This window comes from Octopus sinensis, linkage group LG19 (genome assembly GCF_006345805.1).
Source record: "Octopus sinensis linkage group LG19, ASM634580v1, whole genome shotgun sequence".
NCBI lineage: Eukaryota > Metazoa > Mollusca > Cephalopoda > Octopoda > Octopodidae > Octopus > Octopus sinensis.
The window spans coordinates 33,803,943-33,826,020 of NC_043015.1; the positions used below are offsets into that span (position 1 = coordinate 33,803,943).

General features: G+C 37.0%; 1 protein-coding gene across 9 annotated transcripts in view; it reads right to left on the reverse strand.

Annotated features, from left to right (window-relative positions):
• Positions 1-22,078, reverse strand: part of LOC115222095 (disks large 1 tumor suppressor protein) — a 598,849-nt gene that overhangs the window by 573,660 nt on the left and 3,111 nt on the right. The window contains exon 1 of one of the 9 annotated variants that reach the window (XM_036511322.1): positions 10,074-10,299. The exons of the other annotated variants lie outside the window; for them this stretch is intronic. Coding sequence (XP_036367215.1) covers positions 10,074-10,086 — 13 coding nt within the window. The 5' untranslated portion in view covers positions 10,087-10,299. Of the gene's footprint in view, positions 1-10,073; positions 10,300-22,078 lie in introns of those variants that run through there. 9 annotated transcript variants of the gene reach the window in all.

The following is a 22,078-nucleotide window of genomic DNA, read 5'->3' on the forward strand; positions in this document are numbered from 1 at the left end:
TGATTGCCTCAGTGCAACAGATGAGCTACTGGCAGAGGCTAAAAGAACCGAGGCTCTAATCCTGAGAGTGAAAATGTGAAAGGTGTGTGTGTATATGTATATATATATATGAAAGGTCCAGAGGAGTCTACCACCTAACTTCGGGACTGAAAGTTATACCAACTCCAAAATGGATGCCACTGCAAAGTACCAAAGATTCCACCCTCTTCAACTTCAATAAAAACACAATATTGTAAAAGCTTCGAGTTCCAAGGCCAACAGCATTTTGATACCAAGCCAAAAATCCTCAGAGAACCTCAAGGCATAGATATGGATGTGTTCAAAGAAAATTTAGATAAATTTTTACATATGATAGCAGATGAACCTATATCACAGCAAGAAGTGCAAATAAGGGCAGCTTTGTTCAATACACTGCTTCACTAGTGCCAATGCTCGGGAGAGGGTCAGGGAAATGAGTTCAACTAGTAACCAAACCAATAGCAGTGTCCCAGTACAGCCAGGACCCAGGACTGAAACTAGCAAAAGTAAATACATAAATGCACACAGACATTTTACTCAGCAAAAGTGTGTGTGTGTGTGTATATATATATATATACACACACACACACATACGTACATATATACATACATACATATACATACATATATATATACATACATACATACATACATACATACATATACTCATGGTTTGAGTTCTATTTTCCTATTCATATTACCAACCTTACAGACACACACACACATGAGAAATTATGATAAGGTTATATCATTTGTTCCTTACGTTCACTGTTGTGGTTGTTTAGAACTCAACACTGGATGTTTCAAGCAAAAACGGATGCTTAACAACAATGGAACACCTTTATTGCATTATGTTACACATATCATCACACTTACAAACAGACTTGCCATAACATAATGAAATAAAGTGTTCACTTAATGGTCCATTGTGGTCAAACATCCAACTACCCTTCCCTTGGGCAACATCAGTGGCATGAACTGGGAGAGACTTGCTGCATGGGTAACTGATGCTCTCTCATAACAAACCTGCCCAGGCCTCCACCCTAGAGAGGGAACTCCAGCATCATATCAGTGATTGCACAACACAGAAAGTAGCAGTGTACAGGTTCTAATCCTGTGCTTAAATTGGCCTGGAACTAAGATTCAGGGGAAGCGTTCAACAGAGGGAGAGACCACTGCATCTCACTGGACAGCTACGGCCTATTTCATGCAGGGCAAACCTCAGCCAACAGGGTGTTGTCCATTCACTTTCTGCCAGCTTCACAGGGTACACTGGACTTTAAGAAACAAATCATCTAAATCATGGACGGTATGCACTGCACCAAGCATAAAAATACGAAAGAGGATGCCAACTCTCATATTAGCATACTGGAATGTACAGACCATGGCCACTAGAGGTGCCAAATCAGGAACAACTACTGTTGCTTGAAATATGCTGTGCTTGAGAAGACCCGGCAAGCCAAATGAGACCATAACCTGTGGCCCGTGCCAGGAGTGTAACCAGCCTGCTTATGCATACCTTTTCCATCCTTGGACACTAAACTCTGCTTGTGAAGACCTGTTGAGGCAAGAGAAATCAATATCACATTTAATGACTGGCATCCGTACTAGTGCAAAGAGCACCATACGAATGTGATCGTTGACAGAGCGGCTGACCGGCTTCCATGCCAGTGGTACATAAAAGGCACCATTCGAGTGTGATCGTTAGCAGCGTTGCCTTACTGGCACTTGTGCCCATGCTAGTAGGGTGCCAAGAGCACCATCCGAGTGTGATCGGTGCCAGAGCAGCCAACTATACAGACACACAGACATATACACACACACACATATATATATACACATATATATATATATATAGACATATACATATACACACATACACACACATATATATACAGACATACACATACATAGATACATATACACACATATATATAGACATATACATACACATATACATACATATATACATACACATATATACACATATATATACATATATACACACACATATACACATATATACAAATATACACACACATATACACATATATACAAATATACACACATATATATACATATATACACATATATATATACATATATACACATATATATATACATATATACACATATATATATCTACTACATATGTGGAAAATCGGTGTGTGTTTGTTTGTGGCGTTGTTAGCTAACTGCTACATCGTTTTATTGATTTTGATGAAACATGACACACGAGTAGAACTCATGTCTGGAAACCATGTGACATACTTAGATTGTTGAAAAAAATCGATAATGCAGTCCCTGGAAGGGACCTTTATATCTACCTCATATAACTAATTTTTTTAAACACCCAAGTGAAATAACTCATTGCACTTTTACAGTATTTTTTAAACACTCAACAGAAATAAAACATTTCATTGTTTACGTTCAATTACTTTGAATATTGATTTTTTGTTTGTTCTATTTCAAATTTTTGCATACAATATCACTTTTATACTTTGACACATGAGAAGAACTCATGTCTGGAAACCTCATGACATACTTAGATTGTTGAAAAAAATCGATAATAGGGCCCTTTCAATGGATCCTTCTATCTACTACATATTACTAATATTTTATTTATACAACCCAAGGGAAATAACCCATACCACCTGCAGATTTTAGTGAAGCGATCAATATTTGATTCTCACGATCACCCGTCCTAATTCTGCATTTCACTACTCACAGTTTTGAACTGCTAAACTTTATTATTGCACTTCCTTAAATTGAATCTTAAACCTTAAAGACTTCATTCATACATTTCTATTCATACATACTTTTTTTAATTCCCATTACTCTGATAAATCTGCATTTTTACAGTTACACTTTTTCCATGACAGAAAAAATTTTTTATCCCACAATCTATTTGTAGTGGCTTCAAGCAGGCATAGTGTGGATTCAAACCTCGATTGCCAAATTTCACTTAACACTTCAACAGCGCTTTTCTCAAGGTAAAACAATAGATTTTCTGTGAATGACAGCAGTTATGCATTTCCTAGATGCCATCACTAAGCAGATTAATGTCTTTGCCTCTCCTCAACCTCCGACAACATTTCTTACCAACCTCCAACAACCTTTCTCACCAACCTCCAAAAGCCTCTCTCACCAGCATCCAACAATCCCTCCTCCATCAGACAGTTTTTTTGTACATTTTTGTGATGGAAAATACACCAGTTATGGCAGCTAAAATGAAATTGCTTTCTTATATCAGAGTAATAAGGCGTTTCAATAGAACATATTTAACCCCGGGAATAACCGGGTACACCAGCTAGTATGCATATATGTATATACATATATACACACATATACATACACACATATATATATACATATACATATATATACATACAAATGTATATATATATACACATACACATACAAATGTATATATACATATATATATATACATACATATACATATACACATATACATACATACAAATGTATATATACATATATATATATACATACATATACATACATACATATACATACATACATATACACATATATATATATACATATATACGCATACATATATATATACATATATACGCATACATATATACGCATACATATATATATACATATATACGCATACATATATACGCATACATATATATATATATATACATATATATATATATATATATACATATATACGCATACATATATACATATATTACATATATATATATATATAATATACATATATACGCATACGTATACATATATATACATATAATACGCTACATATATATATATACACATATATATATATATACGCATACATATATATATACACATACATATATATACACATACATATATACACATACATATATATACACATACATATATATACACATACATATACAGATACATATACACATACATATATATACATATACATATATATACACATACATATATATACACATACATATACATACACATACATATACATACACATACATATACACATACATATATATACACATACTCTTTACTCTCTTTTACTTGTTTCAGTCATTTGACTGTGGCCATGCTGGAGCACCGCCTTCAGTCGAGCAAATCGACCCCAGGACTTATTCTTTGTAAGTCCAGTACTTATTCTATCGGTCTCTTTTGCCGAACCGCTAAGCATCGGTTGTCAAGCAATGCTGGAGGGACAAACACAGACACACAAACATACACACACATATATATATATACATATATACGACGGGCTTCTTTCAGTTTCCATCTACCAAATCCACTCACAAGGCTTTGGTCGGCCCGAGGCTATAGCAGAAGACACTTGCCCAAGATGCCACACAGTGGGACTGAACCTGGAGCCATGTGGTTGGTAAGCTAGCTACTTACCACACAGCCACTCCTGCGCCTATATACATATATATACACATACATATATATACACATACATATATATACACATACATATATATACACATGTATATATATACACATACATATACACATGTATATATATACACATACATATACACATGTATATATATACACATACATATACACATTATATATATATACATATACACATGTATATATATATACACATGTATATATATATATACACATGTATATATATATATACATATACACATGTATATATATATATACTAATACACATGTATATATATATATATACACATACACATGTATATATATACACATACACATGTATATATATACACATACACATGTATATATATACACATACACATGTATATATATATATACATATACACATGTATATATATATATATCCATATACACATGTATATATATATATATATATCCATATACACATGTATATATATATATATCCATATACACATGTATATATATATATATACATATACACACGTATATATATACACATACATATACACATATATACACACATACATATATACACACATACATAAATATATATATATATACACATACATATATACACACATACATATATATATATATATCCACATACATATATACACACATACATATATACATGTATATATATATATATACATATATACATGTATATATATATATACATATATACATGTATATATATATATATACATATACATAACAAACACCATCCGAGCGTGGCCGTCCACCAGCCCCGTCTGGCACCTGTGTCGGTGACACATAAGAAAACACCATCCGAGCGTGGCCGTCAGCCAGCCTCGTCTGGCACCTGTGTCGGTGGCACATAAAAAACACCATCCGAGCGTGGCCGTCTGCCAGCCTCGTCTGGCACCTGTGTCAGTGGCACATAAAATCACCCACTACACTCTCGGAGTGGTTGGCGTTAGGAAGGGCATCCAGCTGTAGAAACACTGCCAGATCTGACTGGCCTGGTGCAGCCTTCGGGCTTGCCAGACCCCAGTTGAACCGTCCAACCCATGCTAGCATGGAAAGCGGACGTTAAACGATGATGATGATGATGATACACATGTATATATACATATACATATACACATGTATATATACATATACATATACACATGTATATATACATATACATATACACATGTATATATACATATACATATACACATGTATATATACATATACATATACATATGTATATATATATACATATATACATGTATATATATATATACATATATACATATATACATGTATATATATATACATATATACATGTATAATATATATATACATATACATAACAAACACCATCCGAGCGTGGCCGTCCACCAGCCCCGTCTGGCACCTGTGTCGGTGACACATAAGAAAACACCATCCGAGCGTGGCCGTCAGCCAGCCTCGTCTGGCACCTGTGTCGGTGGCACATAAAAAACACCATCCGAGCGTGGCCGTCTGCCAGCCTCGTCTGGCACCTGTGTCAGTGGCACATAAAATCACCCACTACACTCTCGGAGTGGTTGGCGTTAGGAAGGGCATCCAGCTGTAGAAACACTGCCAGATCTGACTGGCCTGGTGCAGCCTTCGGGCTTGCCAGACCCCAGTTGAACCGTCCAACCCATGCTAGCATGGAAAGCGGACGTTAAACGATGATGATGATACACATGTATATACATATACATATACACATGTATATATACATATACATATACACATGTATATATACATATACATATACACATGTATATATACATATACATATACACATGTATATATACATATACATATACATATGTATATATATATATACATATACACATGTATATATATATATACATATAAACATGTATATATATATATACATATACACATATATATATATTCACACACATGTATATACACAGACATATATACACAAGTATACACACATATATATACATATATATATATATACACACACACACATATATATATATATATTTATACGTGTACGTATTTGTGTTTGTTCCTATCACTGCTTAACAACTTATGGTGTTGTATTTACGCTCTCACCCCCGTAACTTAGTAGTTCAGCAAAAGAGACTGACTAACTAGCAGGTTTAAAAAACAAGGACTAAGGTCGATTCCTGAGACCAAAATTCTGCAAGGCACTGCCCTGCCCTGACATGTCCTCAGTCTAAAGGCTGAAACAAATAAAAGACACAAAAGATACATGTGTGTGGGGGTGGGGGGCATGTCTGTGGGATAAGAAATTCGCTTCCCAAACATATGGTTCTGGGTTCAGTCCCACCACATGACACGTGTCTTCTGCTATAACCTTGACCTTGTGAGTAGATTTCAGACAGTAACTGAAAGAAAATCTTGTCGTGTGTGTATGAACATTTGTGTTGGTGTTTATCCCCTGCCACAGCTTGACAACCAGTGTTGGTTTGTTTACATCATAACTTCAATACTGGAGTCAACCTGCTTTACTAGACCACTCAAAGCATGGCTGCAGTCTAATGACTGAAACAAGATGTATGCATGGATGTATGTATGTATGTATATATATATATATATAACGAAGAGGGTCTTTGCAACAAGTTGCTAGACCACATACCGAAAGTATTAGAAATACCAGCCAGAGGACTGTTATTTCTTTTACTACAAAAAGAAATAGTAAAAGAAATAACAGTCCTCTGGCTGCTATTTCGAATACTTTCGGTATGTGGTCTAACAACTTGTTGCAAAGACCCTCTTTGTTATATATATATAAACTTTTACTGAATATGGTCCTTTTCCATACCGAAATACTACTTGGTGAAATTTGTTGATTTTATTAAATTAATTATATTTCACCCTTTATCTGTATATATATATATATATATATATATATATTACATATAAAATATATCATACAAAAATACATGCTATATAAAAGTATTTCATATATCTATATTACATATATATATACTTAATATATAGGTAAACACATGATGAATATTATATCACATATATATATATATGAATAATATGTGAAATATGTATACCTTATGAAAACTTTGCTAAATGGACACAGAAGTCTGGTGCAGGCTCCTGCCTAGCTAGCTCCTGTGAAACCATCCAACCCATGCCAGCATGGAAGCCAGATGTTAAACAATAATGATGATGATACATATATACATATATAATATATAATAATATTGTAATATTTCTCTTTCTAAGTTTTGGCACAAAGCAAGCAATTCTGAAGAGAGAAGACAAGTCCACTACTTGACTGGTATTTATTTCATTGTCTCCAAAGTATGAAAGGCAAAATGAAATCTGATAGAATTTGAACTCAGAACATTACGAGTTGACAAAAATAGCATAAAGCAATTTTTGCAATGCTCTCTCGATTCTGCCAGTTCACCAAATAATTTAAACACACACATACATTTATGTATATGCACACATACATATCCACATACACACCCTTATGTACACAGTGGCATGAGTTGGATGGTTTGATAGGATCTGGTGAACCCAAGCACTGCATCGTGGTTCAGTGTCTTCCTAACACCAACCACTCAACAGTGTGTACTGGATGCATTCTCCATGCCACTGCCACTCATGACGTTGCCAGTCAACCAGCATGGTGACAAATCCCGAGGAGCAGCTTTAACACTGGGAGTTGGACAAAAGGGGCAGCTTTAACACTGGGAGTTGGACAAAAGGGGCAGCTTTAACACTGGGAGTTGGACAAAAGTATGAGAAACGGGGGGGGGGTAGAGAAGAACAGGTTCCTTACTGTAGAGGAACCACATGACTACTTATGTTTTAGACAAGACATAGGAGTGCTCAAGTGGAAGCAGTCGGATGATCTGTCACGGAAGGGGGCCCCCAAAACTGGGTAGAAAATAAAATCTGCAAGAGGGTATGGGTGTGGTTAGAGAGGGAGAGGGAGCGAGAGGGGAAGAGGGATCTGTAACGATTGTAAAGATTGGGTTGGGCTGAGTGGCAGATGCAGTGATTTGTGAATGACCAACGATGCATGAGTTGGAAGAAAGGCTGGGATCAGAAGATAACGGAGAGTGCAGAGCAGCAGAAGAGCAACGATGATACAGCAGACGTGTGTATATGCACATATACACGTGTGTGTGTGTGCAAATACGTACATATATCTACATACACACACACCCAGATACATATACAATACATATATGCATATGCACACATACATGTGTATACACACACACACACACACATATATATATATATACATATACGTATACACAGACATACACTCATGTACCTACATATGCATCAACATGTGCACGTACACATGTATCAATACATTATTATTTATATATATATCTGTGTATGTGTGTGTATATATATATATACACATACATGTATGTGTGTGTATATATATATATATCATCCTCCTCCTCCTCCTCCTAACATTCACTTTCCTATGCTTACATGGGTTGGGCAGAGGTTATGATGCAGATGCTTCTCCAGCGTGTCCCCAAGCAATGCATCTTTTCCCCGTTGCACACCACAGCCAGAAATATCTTCACAGAATGTTGAAAATGAATGAGACTGCTTGTGGCATCAGTGACACTCGTTTACAACTATGACACGACGTGAAGACACACACACGCACGCACGCACGCACACACAACAAGTTCCTTTCAGTTCCTCTCTGCCAAATACACTCCTGTAGCATTGCCAGCCCAGGGCTATCGCAAAAGACACTTGTATATACGTATGTATCTATGTATGTGTATTTATATATAGGTATATATGTATATAGACATTTCTATGTGTGTGTGTGTGTATATGTATATATATATATATATATATATTTATATGTTTGTGTGTGTGTGTGTGCGCGCTTGTGTTTACCCTTGTCTTGACATCACGTGATGATGTAAATGAGCATCATCATCATCATCACCATATTAAACAATGCTGTTCATTTCCAGTCTTTCCCTGGTGAAATATTGCCTTTCATGGAAAATAGTTGAAGGTTGGCAATATGAAGGGCATCCAGCCAGAGAAGATTTACCTCAGCGAAATCCATAAAATAACAGTAGTGAAGATTTCATATATATATACACATATACAAATATATATATATAGAGAGAGAGAGATACACACACACACACACACACACACACACATATACATGCACAAGATGGATAGATAGATATATAGATAGATAGATATATAAATAGATAGATAGATAGATAGTAGGATAGATAGATAGATAGATAGATTGATAGGTAGGTAGATTGATAGGTAGGTAGGTAGATAGATAGATATGGATATTGATATCCGATTCCAATATAGTAAATAGCATGAATACACTTTTATTATTATCATTATTATTATTATCATCATCATTATTATTATTAATGTCGTTATCATTATTCTCAAAATTTTTCCTTATTGTTAATACTACCGTTGTAGCTCTCTTACTGTTCGGTAACAGACAATGTTGTTCAGCAGCAAGATTAAGCGGTGGGTGTTATAAACCAATTAGTATATCTCCTTGTTTCACTTTGTACTGAAGACTAACAGACAACCAAGGAATGGTTTCAGGGAAAGAAAATAGGATAGCATACCTCGTGTCTTCATTTTTGTCCGTTTAATAATCTAGCTTTTCCCCGTAGTAAAGGCTTGTACAGGCTCAGACTGCAGTGATGATGATGACGGTGGTGGTGGTAGCAGTAGTAGCAGAGGTACCAGTAGTAGTGATAGTAGTAGTAGTATTGTGGTGGATATTGCTCTTGTTTTTGTTGTTCTTTATATATTAGTGTTGCCACCGTTTAGATAAAGCTCCTTGCACTGCAAGTAGCAGTCGAAACTTAGTGATGATGAGGATGATGATAGTGGCGGTGGTGATAATGGTAGAGGTGGTGGTGGTGGTGATGGTGGTGGAAACGGTAGCAGTAATGATTACATTGATGTAAGTGGTGGTTATAGTGATGATGCAGATAATACGGATGGTGACCATGATGATGCCAACGCTGACAATGAAGGTGATGGTGATAAATACTAAATATCACACTAGAATTTCATTAGTACACACACACACACAACACACACATTCACACATACTGGCAAAGAGCACACATATGCATTAAATAGAATGCGTGTGTGTGTGTAGGGGAGAGAGGGAGATAATTGCAAAAGTGAAAGTGAAACACACATTCTTACATATATAAACATGAATACACACACACAGATAAGGGAACAAACAGAAACAGTAACATATACACACACACACACATACTGAAACACGTGTACATATACATATTACACATTATATAACACAAACACATCGCTTGGGGAAAGGGTGAGTGCAGCAACGACAACAACAACATCAGTATACAGGATGATGATGTCGTAGAATCAGTGGGTTTCATTCACCACTGGTGACATCTACTACTAATATTACATGTAGTAGTAGTTGTAATAGTAGTATAGTTATGATAGTGGTAGTGACAATAGTAGTAAAGATGCTGGTCGTCACTACTAATTCAATTTATAACACTACAACTACTACTACCACACAATTACAAACAACTACTGTTACTACTACTATTGCGGCACTAACGGTCATATTAATAGTAGTATGTAGAGCTTGTACTATCATTACATTCAATATGTAGTAGTAGTTGTAGTAGTCACCAGATGACAATTGTTATAACCACCACTACAACCATCAATAGATTCAGTAGCAGTAAGCCTCATATGTCGTGTATTCATACTACTATAAGAAGAAGTATTAGTAGTAGTAGTAGTAATAGTAGTAGCAGTAGTAGTAGTAATAGTAGTAGCAGTAGTAGTAGCAGTAAAGCACCTTTCTTACAGACATTTTTTCTTTTTTTTTTTTTAGTGAAGGAGGTACTATTATGATGTCAATAATTTTGAACATCATAGACTGCTTTTTTGCCTCCCTTATAAATGAGATCTTGTTCTCCAGAAGCTAGTTATTTATTTTATTTTATTTTATTATTGTTTTTTTTTTGTTTTTTCCAAAGGGGTTCCTGTAATGTTTTCCACTGTAATACATGGTACAGCTCCAAGGACCTCCACTTTGTATACAGCTTCACTTCAGTGTTAATGCTTGTCTTAACAGATTATCTCCTCGGTTCTTATGCTATGATTCTGTTGTTCTATATATGTGTTATGGCACTGAGGGGGGGGGGACTGAGTAGGCCATGTCATGTACAGTGTGACCCAGTGTTGAGTGAGTCCAGTGTAGCATGAATGTGGTGTGAAGTGGGTTTATAGTAATGAGAGGTTACCTATTTGTTTATTTTATTCAGGTGGACCCCACCCCCGTAGCCATTTGATGTGTTTAAGAACTAATTTTATTGATACTTCTTTCAAAATTCCTATTTTGTTATTCACTCATTCACTTGTATAGGTTGAACTATGTAAAATAGTTAGAGAAAAACATCTAGCTGTTTCTTGCAAAACATAATACATTTAAATCAAAACTTTTCATGGACCCTTAAAATAATACTGTGGATTTCAAATTTACTATCTTGCTAGCATGCATCCCCAAGAGTCATGTGGACCCCAGCTGAGAACCATTGGTGCAGAACCTAGTGTTATGATATTGAGAAGGTGATGTACAGAATATAGTATAAGGTGTGTTGTGGTATTGAGAGGTGTGGCTGTGTGGTTAGAAACTTGCTTCCCAACCACATTGTTCCAGGTTCAGTCCCATTGCATGGCACCTTCTACTATAGCCATGTCAGTGGATTTGGTAGATGGAAATTGAATATATATTTGTGTGTGTGTGTGTACTTTTGCCATTGCTTGACAACCAATACTAGTGTGTTTATGTCCCCATAACTTAGCAGTCCAGCAAAGACACCAATAGAATAAGTACTAGGCTTACAAAGAATAAGTCCTGGGGGTGATTAAAATCCTCTGCAATGAGTGTGAAAGATGATCTTTTTAACTGGTTGGAGTCCTTCATTCTCAGCCAAAAAGAGGTAGTCACGGTTCTAGGACAACATTCTTCACCCATTGAGACGTTATCTGGTGTACTGCAGGGATCGGTTTCTTGGTCCCCTTTTGTTGCATACATTAATGACATAGATGCCAACTTAAAGAATGCCACAGAGCTGAAATATGCAGATGACATCAAGCTGTACTTTGAGATAAAAAGGACAGATCTTGAACACTATAAATCTTTCCTGCAATCAGACTGGCAACTCAAGCTGGCTGTGGACAAGTGTATCACCATGCATTTTGGGAGGAAAGACCCAACATCTACCTACTCTCTCCGCAACACTAATATCAAGAAGTCTTCTTGTGAATGTGATCTGGGCATTACTATCAGCAGTGATTTGCCCTGGACAAAGCACATCTCTAAAACTCAAGAAGGCCAAGTGTGTCTTGGCATCACTCAGCAAGACCTTTGTTAGCTGCTCTCCAGCTATCTATTTAAGGTTGTATATGGCTATAGTGCAGCCACACTTGGAATTTGCATCACCAGTCTGGAACACTTATCTTGCTCAGGACTGCCTGAAAATTGTTCAGAGATGTGCAACCAAGTGAATACCCACCATCAGGCATCTACCATACCCTGAACACCAAGCTTTCCTGGGCATAGATACATTGAAGCTTTGATGTCTGGCAACTGACTTGGTAAACACCCACAAAATTATTAACCATTGTTCCAACAACCACCTTGAGCACCTTTTTGAGCTCCATGTGTCTAACACATGTGGGCATGCCTACAAAGTCAGAAAACAGCACAGCTCCCATGACTCTCAGAAACATTTTTTCACACTTAGAGTCACTGAAGCATGGAACAAACTGCCTGCATCAGTTACTAGTTGTCAAGACATTGCATCCTTTAAAATTTCCATGCTTCCTGAAATTCACCAACACTACACCTGATATCCCACCCCCATTCCATAAGCATGCACACATTTATATCATGACTCATACACTGTTGGGGAAATATTGCATTGCCTGGAAACAGGTGAGGGTTGGCAATAGGTAGGACATTATTATGTATAGTGCTCAGGTGCACTTTAACTCATCAAAGAATTATGTACAAAAGTCATAATAGAATTATACATAATTATAATTCTATTATGACTTTTGTACATAATTCTTTGATGAGTTACAGTGCACCTGAGCACTATACATAATAATGCCCTACCTATTGCCAACCCACACCTGTTTGTAATATTTCCCCACAACCAGACATCATGTTCTGTCAAGGCAAAGAGATAGCAACACACACACACTGACAGGTTTCTCTCAGTTTCCATCTACCAAATCCACTCACAAGGGTTTGGTCAGCCCAAGGCTATAGAAGACACTCTCGCCCAAGGTGCCACAAAATGGGTCTGAACCAAAACAGCGTGGTTGAGAAGATGGCTACTTACCACCCAGCCTGACACCTATTAATCCCTTCTATAACAGTGTCTGTGAGTCTCACCGCTACCACCCTCTTTAATTTCTTATCTTTTCTCATATTTTACCTCTCAGTCACAGGGACTCTGAAGCCTTCTAAGTTAAAAAGGTGACCTCACAAGTGCTGATGGTATGGAAGAAGCATCCAGTACCTTCAGTAAAGCAGATGGTTTTAGGAAAGACACCCAACACTGGGGCAAGACATGAATCTCCAACCCATCAGATTCAACCAAACCATCCAATCCATGCCAGCATCATAGAAGGTGGTTGTAGAGCAATGATGAGTATGATGTGTGCGCGTGTGTGTGTGTGTATATACATACACACACATATATATATATATAGGTCACAGATGGGATCCAAATGGTCTTATAGAATACACTAGGTAAGTGCTCAAGAGATTTAAACTTGAGCAGGTATAGAAGTGAACGTTGAGAAAGCAAGTTGGATCAATATATAAAGTATATTAAATAGAGGAAATACAAAAAATGTATAAATGTATACATATAAAAAGATCCAACTTACATAGAATATAAATGATATACGGAATTAAAGGGGTTGAGGAACAGTAATTCTCTATACCATTTATATTCTGTGTAAGTATATACATTTTATTTGTATTACATGTATTTAATATATTTTATATATTGATCCAACTTGTTTATCTCTACATTTATTTTACACACACACACACACATATATACACACACACACACATATATGTGTGTGTAAATATAAGATCCAGGGATCGAGGTGTAGGAGGAAATTTAGCTTCAAGCAATCTGTAGTAAATATTAAAAAGAAAACATTCAGGGCCGAAAGTGGTTTATTAAGACTGAAGGTCGTGGATTTTTTCATATTGAAGAATGAAAAGCTGAAAAAAGTTCTTTTTATATTTCACAGTAGGTGACCAGGGTTGCCGGGTGTGCGAATAAGACAGCAAGAGTTATGGAATGAAGTAAGTTAAGATCCAACCTCAGAAGTGGTAAGAATCCAGGTGAGGTATCTACCGCCAGCTACTCATCAGAATATCTTGATAAAATTAATAGTTACATTGTCACAAGGAAGATTCAATCAGAATGTATATTTGAGACACAAGTGGCCATGATGTTAAGCAGTTTGCTTTAGAACACGTTTACAAATTGTTCCCATAGCATGGACACTGTCAGCTGGTATTTTTTATAGTTGTGGGTTGACCAATGCCTTGTAGTTGAAATTTGGTAGATGGAAACTGAAAAAAGCCCATCATCTGCTTTCTTGTTGTTGAAAGAGGCAAGGTTGACCTATCTCCACAAGTGGATGCTTTTGAGGTCAGTGTTCATGGAATCAGGGTGGATTTGTCATACAGTGTCCAGGCTGTGAGAGAATAATGCATTGCTGGAGAATATTGGAGAGAAATGAAGAGTAATGTTAACAGTCTTAGGGTGAGTGTTGTTAGATGTGACAGCAAGTAACAGCATTGATGAATAAAAAGGAGAGAGAGATACAAGAAAGCTCTAAGGCACAACAAAGTTATCAATGAAGAACGGACAGAGCTTCTTCAATGCACCCAGCAACAACATGATAGAAAACTACCATGCATGTATGCATATGTGTGTGTGTATGTGCATGAGTGAGTGTGTATATTTGTGTATTCCCCTTGTCTTGATGTATGCATGCTAATTGTGATCAAATGCCACTACCATACAAGTGGTGTCATTGGTTTACAATCTTCTACCAAAAATTATCCATCCACCAAACATTCGCTGCATTGATGACGCCTATTCAAATAGAAACGTATCAATCGCTGTCTTCTTGTCTCCAGATAATAAAATTTTTCATGAAGGATATGCTTCTAGAGATTATCTCCTCTTACCATTTGGAACTGGTACCAGTTGTCGCTAAGTAGATGATCTAGCTTTTTTGGAAGCTAAGATAATTACAATAAATCAAGAATTCCTCTCATTTAATATACTCTAATTTGTCTTAGATATCCTGAATAAATCATACGGTTGTAAAGAAGTACATAAATGACATAACAAGAGCAGAAAAATACATTAGCTCTGAACAGCTGGTGACTTTCAACAAATTCAGACCCATGATGGAACATCATTCCCACATCTTAGACCATGCTGTTGCAGACACAAACATACACTATTTTACATCAAATTCATTAGGAAGGTGTCCTTTACACTGTGACCCCTAACATAAATATGCAGTGTCTCTTCACAATGCTTTTTCTACTTAAAACTCCTCCACCTCCTCCAACCAGTTCTGTTCTTCAGAGTTAACCAACTGACACTATCTCCACACTAAATCTCTTCCTTGCTACTCACTGTGTGCCGCTTCTCCCTTGGGAACCCTTAGAACCCTCAATACCCAATACCTTTTTTCTTCAACCAACCCAATCTTTGGAATTTCCTTATCACTGCCAGGGATTGCATATTCTCCACCTCATGAAACGAAATAAGATTACACATAGCATTAATTAATTCAACAAAGTGTTAATTAGTCTATCGAGAATTAACAGTGGGAAGTGCGATATTGTCTTTGTTGGACGAACATGTATTTATTCTCTTGAAGTTATAAGCCAGATACGTTCATACGTACTTACATATGTATGTATCATTATAATCAACATTTAATGCCCATTTTCCATGTTGGGTCGTTTGACAGGAACTGGCAAGGCCAGGGGACACACTAGGTCCCATGGTCTGTGTTTGGCAGGGTTTCAACAGTTGGATGCCCTTCCTAACACCAACCACTTTACAGATGCACTGAGTGCTTCTTGCATAACACCAGCACCCATACTAATGCTTCTTACATGGTAGCTTGCTTTTAAGATCTCAATTTTGCTGTGGTAGACAGTTTTCTTCAGTACAGCAATGCTATGTATGTATATATGATTTTCATTCTGGTGTGGGTTGGATAGGTGAACTCTACCTTTTTTTGAACTTGGATGTAAATTTCATTTTTTAGCTCGATTTCTACAGCTGATTGTCCTGGAGTGTGACTAAAGGAAGTTAAACCTTTAGCATCCAGATTTCTTTGTCAAATGGAATTCTTATTTATTCACATTGTTTTGAATCGATCATGCAATATCTCATACCTTTGAGATTGCAATGGTGTGTTTGTATATTTTTTGAGTGATATTGCAGAGAAGTTTGAGAAGCCAGACCTAGCTGGTTTGAACACAAAACAGGTAGAATATCTGGGCTGCTAAAGGGTTAATAACAAAATAGCCAGTGAGGAGGTCTGACAAGGTCCCTAAAATATATACCTCAAAATGGTGAAAGGGCTAAGATGATGACTATAAGAGAGAGAGGTTGGGATGAAGTGTTAGAGAGGGTCAGATAGTTATGCACTCATAGAAGGAGGGAGATGAATAAATGAGTATGTTAAGAAATCAGCTGAAGAAGAGAAGTCTTGGTCAATGGTTGTATTGGCCTAACTATGTAGTGTAAATGAATGACGTATATGAAGTGCAGGATGCTATGACATGGTAGAGGTGGGTCAGAAAAGAACTTGAGGGGCTGAATTAGATCAAAAGGTTGGTCCTCACAGATGTCTTAACACAGACTTAACATACATGGAGAAATGCTGTTTTATACAATCCATTCCAACCCATAGCAGCATGGAAAATAGACGTCTAAACAACATACATAAACATAATGTGTGTGTATACACACAGACACACACATAGTTCAGGCATGGCTGTGTGGCTAAGAAATTTGCTTCACAACCTCATGGTTTCAGGTTCAATTCCACTGAACAGTACTCTCAGGGTCTTCACCTATAGCCACAAGCCAACCAATATCATGCAAGTGAGTTTGGTAGATGAAGACCATACAAAGCCAATCCTGTGTGTGTGTCTGTGTTTGTTTACATTTGTGCTACTCTAAACCTCACTGGTGGTGATTCCATATTCTCTATCATGAGATCGTCCATATGCGCTGGGCTTTGACAGACATACAGAACAAAACACCTTTATGTGAAAAACAGTTTAAGGATTATCAACAAGGTGGGGGCTTCAGCTGCAAAAGAATATCTAAATGTCATCTCATTTATGGTAACAGAAAAATGGACCAATCAACTAACGTTGCTTTGCAACCATTTTTCCATGGACTGGGGTATATCTTTATCGAGAGTCCCCACTCCTTGCAAATAAGCACAATGGCTAGACCTGTTGATGAGGTTACAATGAAGATTTTATCATCAGATGTAATAAAGTAGATCAGATTTAAAAATTTTTTTATGATACTTTAACATTAGACAAATTGCTTTCTTCATCTGGGATTTAGGGATAATCAACTCCATATACATAACTTCGTAGGGATTTTGTTGTCCCTTGCCCAAATTCCAGCAGCCTTCCTGAAATCTTAACAAGCCAAATCTTCTATAAATGGGGACCAGGCAGTAATTGGAAGAAAGAGAAAATATAGAGTTAACATAGGTGTAAGCTGTGATAGGCTGAATAAGTTTACAGAACACGAAAGAAGTAGCCACAGTTTATGTCAGCAAAAATCAATTCTGATTTTTAAAACACTGGACAGGTTTAGTGTTTCATATACAGAAAAGACAGAACCCCACTTCATAGATTGCAAAACACAGCCTTCCCAACAAGTATTATTGAATTAAAAACTAAATATATTTTAATATACAACAAATTAAAAGGGTAGCTTATTAGCAATTAGAACCTAAAGGCCAAATTAATAGAGGTCACAAAAGTGACAGAGGGTGCTGAGTAGCACTGCTTATGCTAAAATAAGAGTTAAATTAACCCCAAAGCCACTATAGCACTATACTTAATGACTGACAAAGGGGAGCAAGTCCCTAGCAGACATAGCCACATCGTGATTTTGAATTTTGGTGTAGACCACCTAAGTTCCAGGGATGTAAACACTGACAAAAACACACAAACATATATATATACGACAGGCTTCTTTCAGTTTCTGTCTACCAAATCCACTCACAAAGCTTTGGTCAGCCCAAAGCTATAGTAGAAAACACTTGCCCAAGGTACCACACAGTGGGATTGAACTGGAAAGCACGTGGCTGAAAAGCCACACCTACATATATATACATATATATATATATCCCTGCCGTAAGGCGTCATTTCCACACACACCAGCTTAATTCAATTCGTTCTTAGTCGAAAGACACCTATTGTTATGTCCTGCTATTATTTTTATTGTATTTGTGTAACATTGTCCGTTTTTTCCATCCTTGTTTTTGTAAACATTCGCTACTTTCTTCCAAGGAATCTAATGCTCTTAGCTTAGTTTTTCCTTGGGGTTGGCCAGACTGGAGCAATCTCAAGAATAATCAGCCGAAATTGTGAAGAAATTGACTGAGGAAAGAAAACTTCAAATGACTCATCCTTGTTTTCTTTATATCGTATATCTGGATGTTTTGTTGTCCCATTTTTGTATCACCTAACTGTCCGAATGTTTTGCATTCTTGTCCCATTTTGTATTATATATATATACATATATGCAACCATCCCTTCATGAGGTTACCATATTTTAAATATATATATATATAGTCTTCCACAATCCCACAAACTTACTTATCCATCCATACCACTTCTCTTATACTCACATTCCTGTATCTTGATGGTTCAGCCTCACATCTTCACTGCCATCCTCTTTCTTTTTCAACAAGGGCAACCATGTATCTCCCCTTAAAACTGCCTCCCTCACTACTACATCCCACTGCCTCGGGTGAGGGGTAGTGTCTTGCGAGTTACTACCAGTGCCACATAAAAGGCACCCAGTACACTCTACAAAATGGTTGCCATTAGAAAAGGTATCCAGGCTGTAGAAACCATACGAAGCAAGCACTGGCGCTTGACGCAGTCTTTTGGCTTGCTGGCTCCAGTTGAATGTTTTATCAGTCCCCCTCCCACCTTATGTGTGTGTGTGTTTGCCAGGTTGAAAGCACCCGGCATTGGGAAGAGTATCCAACTGTAGATGCCAGACCAAATCAGACTGGAACCTGGTGCAGCTCTCCTTCTTGCTAGCTCTGGTCAAACTGTTCAACCCATGCCAGCATGGAAAATGGATGTTAAATGATGATTATATATATATACATATATATATATATATATATATATATATATATATATTCAACTGCCTGCAGTGTGCACCTGAGTGTGTTTAGGACTACAGGAAATCTTACTCTACTTGGAAACAGGTAAGAGTTGGCACCTGGATGGAGAAAATCTGTCTCAACAAATTTTGTCGCAGTCACACAAACAAAAAAGTCTGGATGCTAAAATGATAACATGAATGTATATCTGTGTGTATAAGGGCACAGGCCACTTAATGACCACATAACTTTGGGTTCAGTCCCACCACATGGCGCCCTGTGCCAACTTAGAACATTGTGAGTATATTTTGTAAACAGAAACTAAACGAAGCCTGTTAATATACAACAGAGATGTGTTTGTATTGCAAGTATTTTGATCAGATCATATGTGGAAACTAAATCAGTTGCATCCTGAAAGAGTTAACCTGGCCATTGAGAAAAACACAAAACACCGTCAACATCACCTAAACTTACTTGTTCTGTGTGATGTGTGTTTGCTGCTCAATACCTAAGTGGCTATGGACATGCTCGTGTCCTCTTGTCTTGATATTACACATCAATCGTAAACAAATGACACCGTCATACCAGTGGTATCGTTCATTTACAATCTTCCGCGAAAACAAGTTCAAAGGGCTAGGAGAAATATCCATTCACTTGGAAACAGGTGAGGCTTGGCGGCTGGAAGTAAAAAATCTGCCTCAACGAATCTTTGACCCATGCACAAGGATGGATATGAGGACACTAAAACGCCGATTTGTACACACGCACACATATATATATATACACACACACAAAGTTAACTTTCTTTTTTATAAGTAGATCCAAAATATTTTATTAGACAGAAATACGAAGTAAATGAGCTCCAAGTATCGTTCAAAATATCTGATGAGTCGTTACAGGCGAAACTTCAACGTCAGATCTGTTTTGTATTTAAAATAACAGTGTGTGTACAAAGCTATAAGAAATTACACTGTGTGTATGCATATTGTTAAGGCATGTTTTGTCAGTAATGCCCTTGAGGAAAGCGTGACAATCAAATCTTCTCGGTAAATTTAAACGTCTGAAGCCTAAGAAATAAATGTTAAATATCACATAGACGTGTATTGCAATATTAATGATACTGAATTAGTTTAAGTGAAATATCAACACATATAAGAGGCCTCTATCCGTTACATCTTGGCATTTGAACACCTGGAATTCAATTTTTTTTTTTTTTTTGCAAACATTCAAGACAAGAATCCGGTTTGAGATTGGTAGCATCCTTCCTTTCTTCAACTTGTCTCTGAGGTCAAAGAAAAAATAATAAATACACTTAGAAGGTTAGGAGTTCAAAGCTTGCTGCATCTATTGTGGTGTGCCTCCAAGCTATGAGATTTGCTTTACACTTCAGTGGTTGGTAATGAGAGGAAATCCCAAGTGGAGCACAATTTGCTCAACGATTCTCTTACAATTGTAAAAATTTGTAAATCCATTCAAACCATGACAGTGCGGAAAATTGAGAAAGCAGAGAGAGAGAGAAAAGGAGAATGTGAGAGGAGGAATAGTGAAGGAGAGAATGTAAGAAAAAGGAGAGTATTTGTGAGTGGATTGGCGAACCTGTTTGAGTGGAGGAGGAATGCGAGGAGAGATGGAGAGAGAAGTGGGAAAAGGACAGAATGTATGTCTATGAAAGTACGTTTTGTGTGTGTAACGAGAGGTTAGAGAGCAAGGCAAAGTGTATGTGCGTGTGTGTATTAATCAGAAGTATGTGTGCAACTGCATATTAGAAGGAGAGAGAGAGCGTGTGTATATACAAGTACATGAAAGGGAGCGAGGTAAAGTGAGAGTACGTGATTGTATGAGAGAGAGAGGGGGGAGAGGAGAAAGAGAAGTGGTTCAAAGGTTTCTACGATATCTCCACATGACTGAGTTGGATGTGGTAGAGAGAGATGAAAGAAGAGAAGGGAGGAGGAGCAGAACAGGCTACTTACTACTGTGTCACTATTGTTGCTACTGAAGTATGTGTGATCGTCTAAGTGATAGAAGCAGTGAGCAATAAAGGTAGAATGCGACCCTAAAGCAGGAGGGAGAGAGAGAGAGAGAGAGAGTGACCAGTGCATAGCTCCACTGC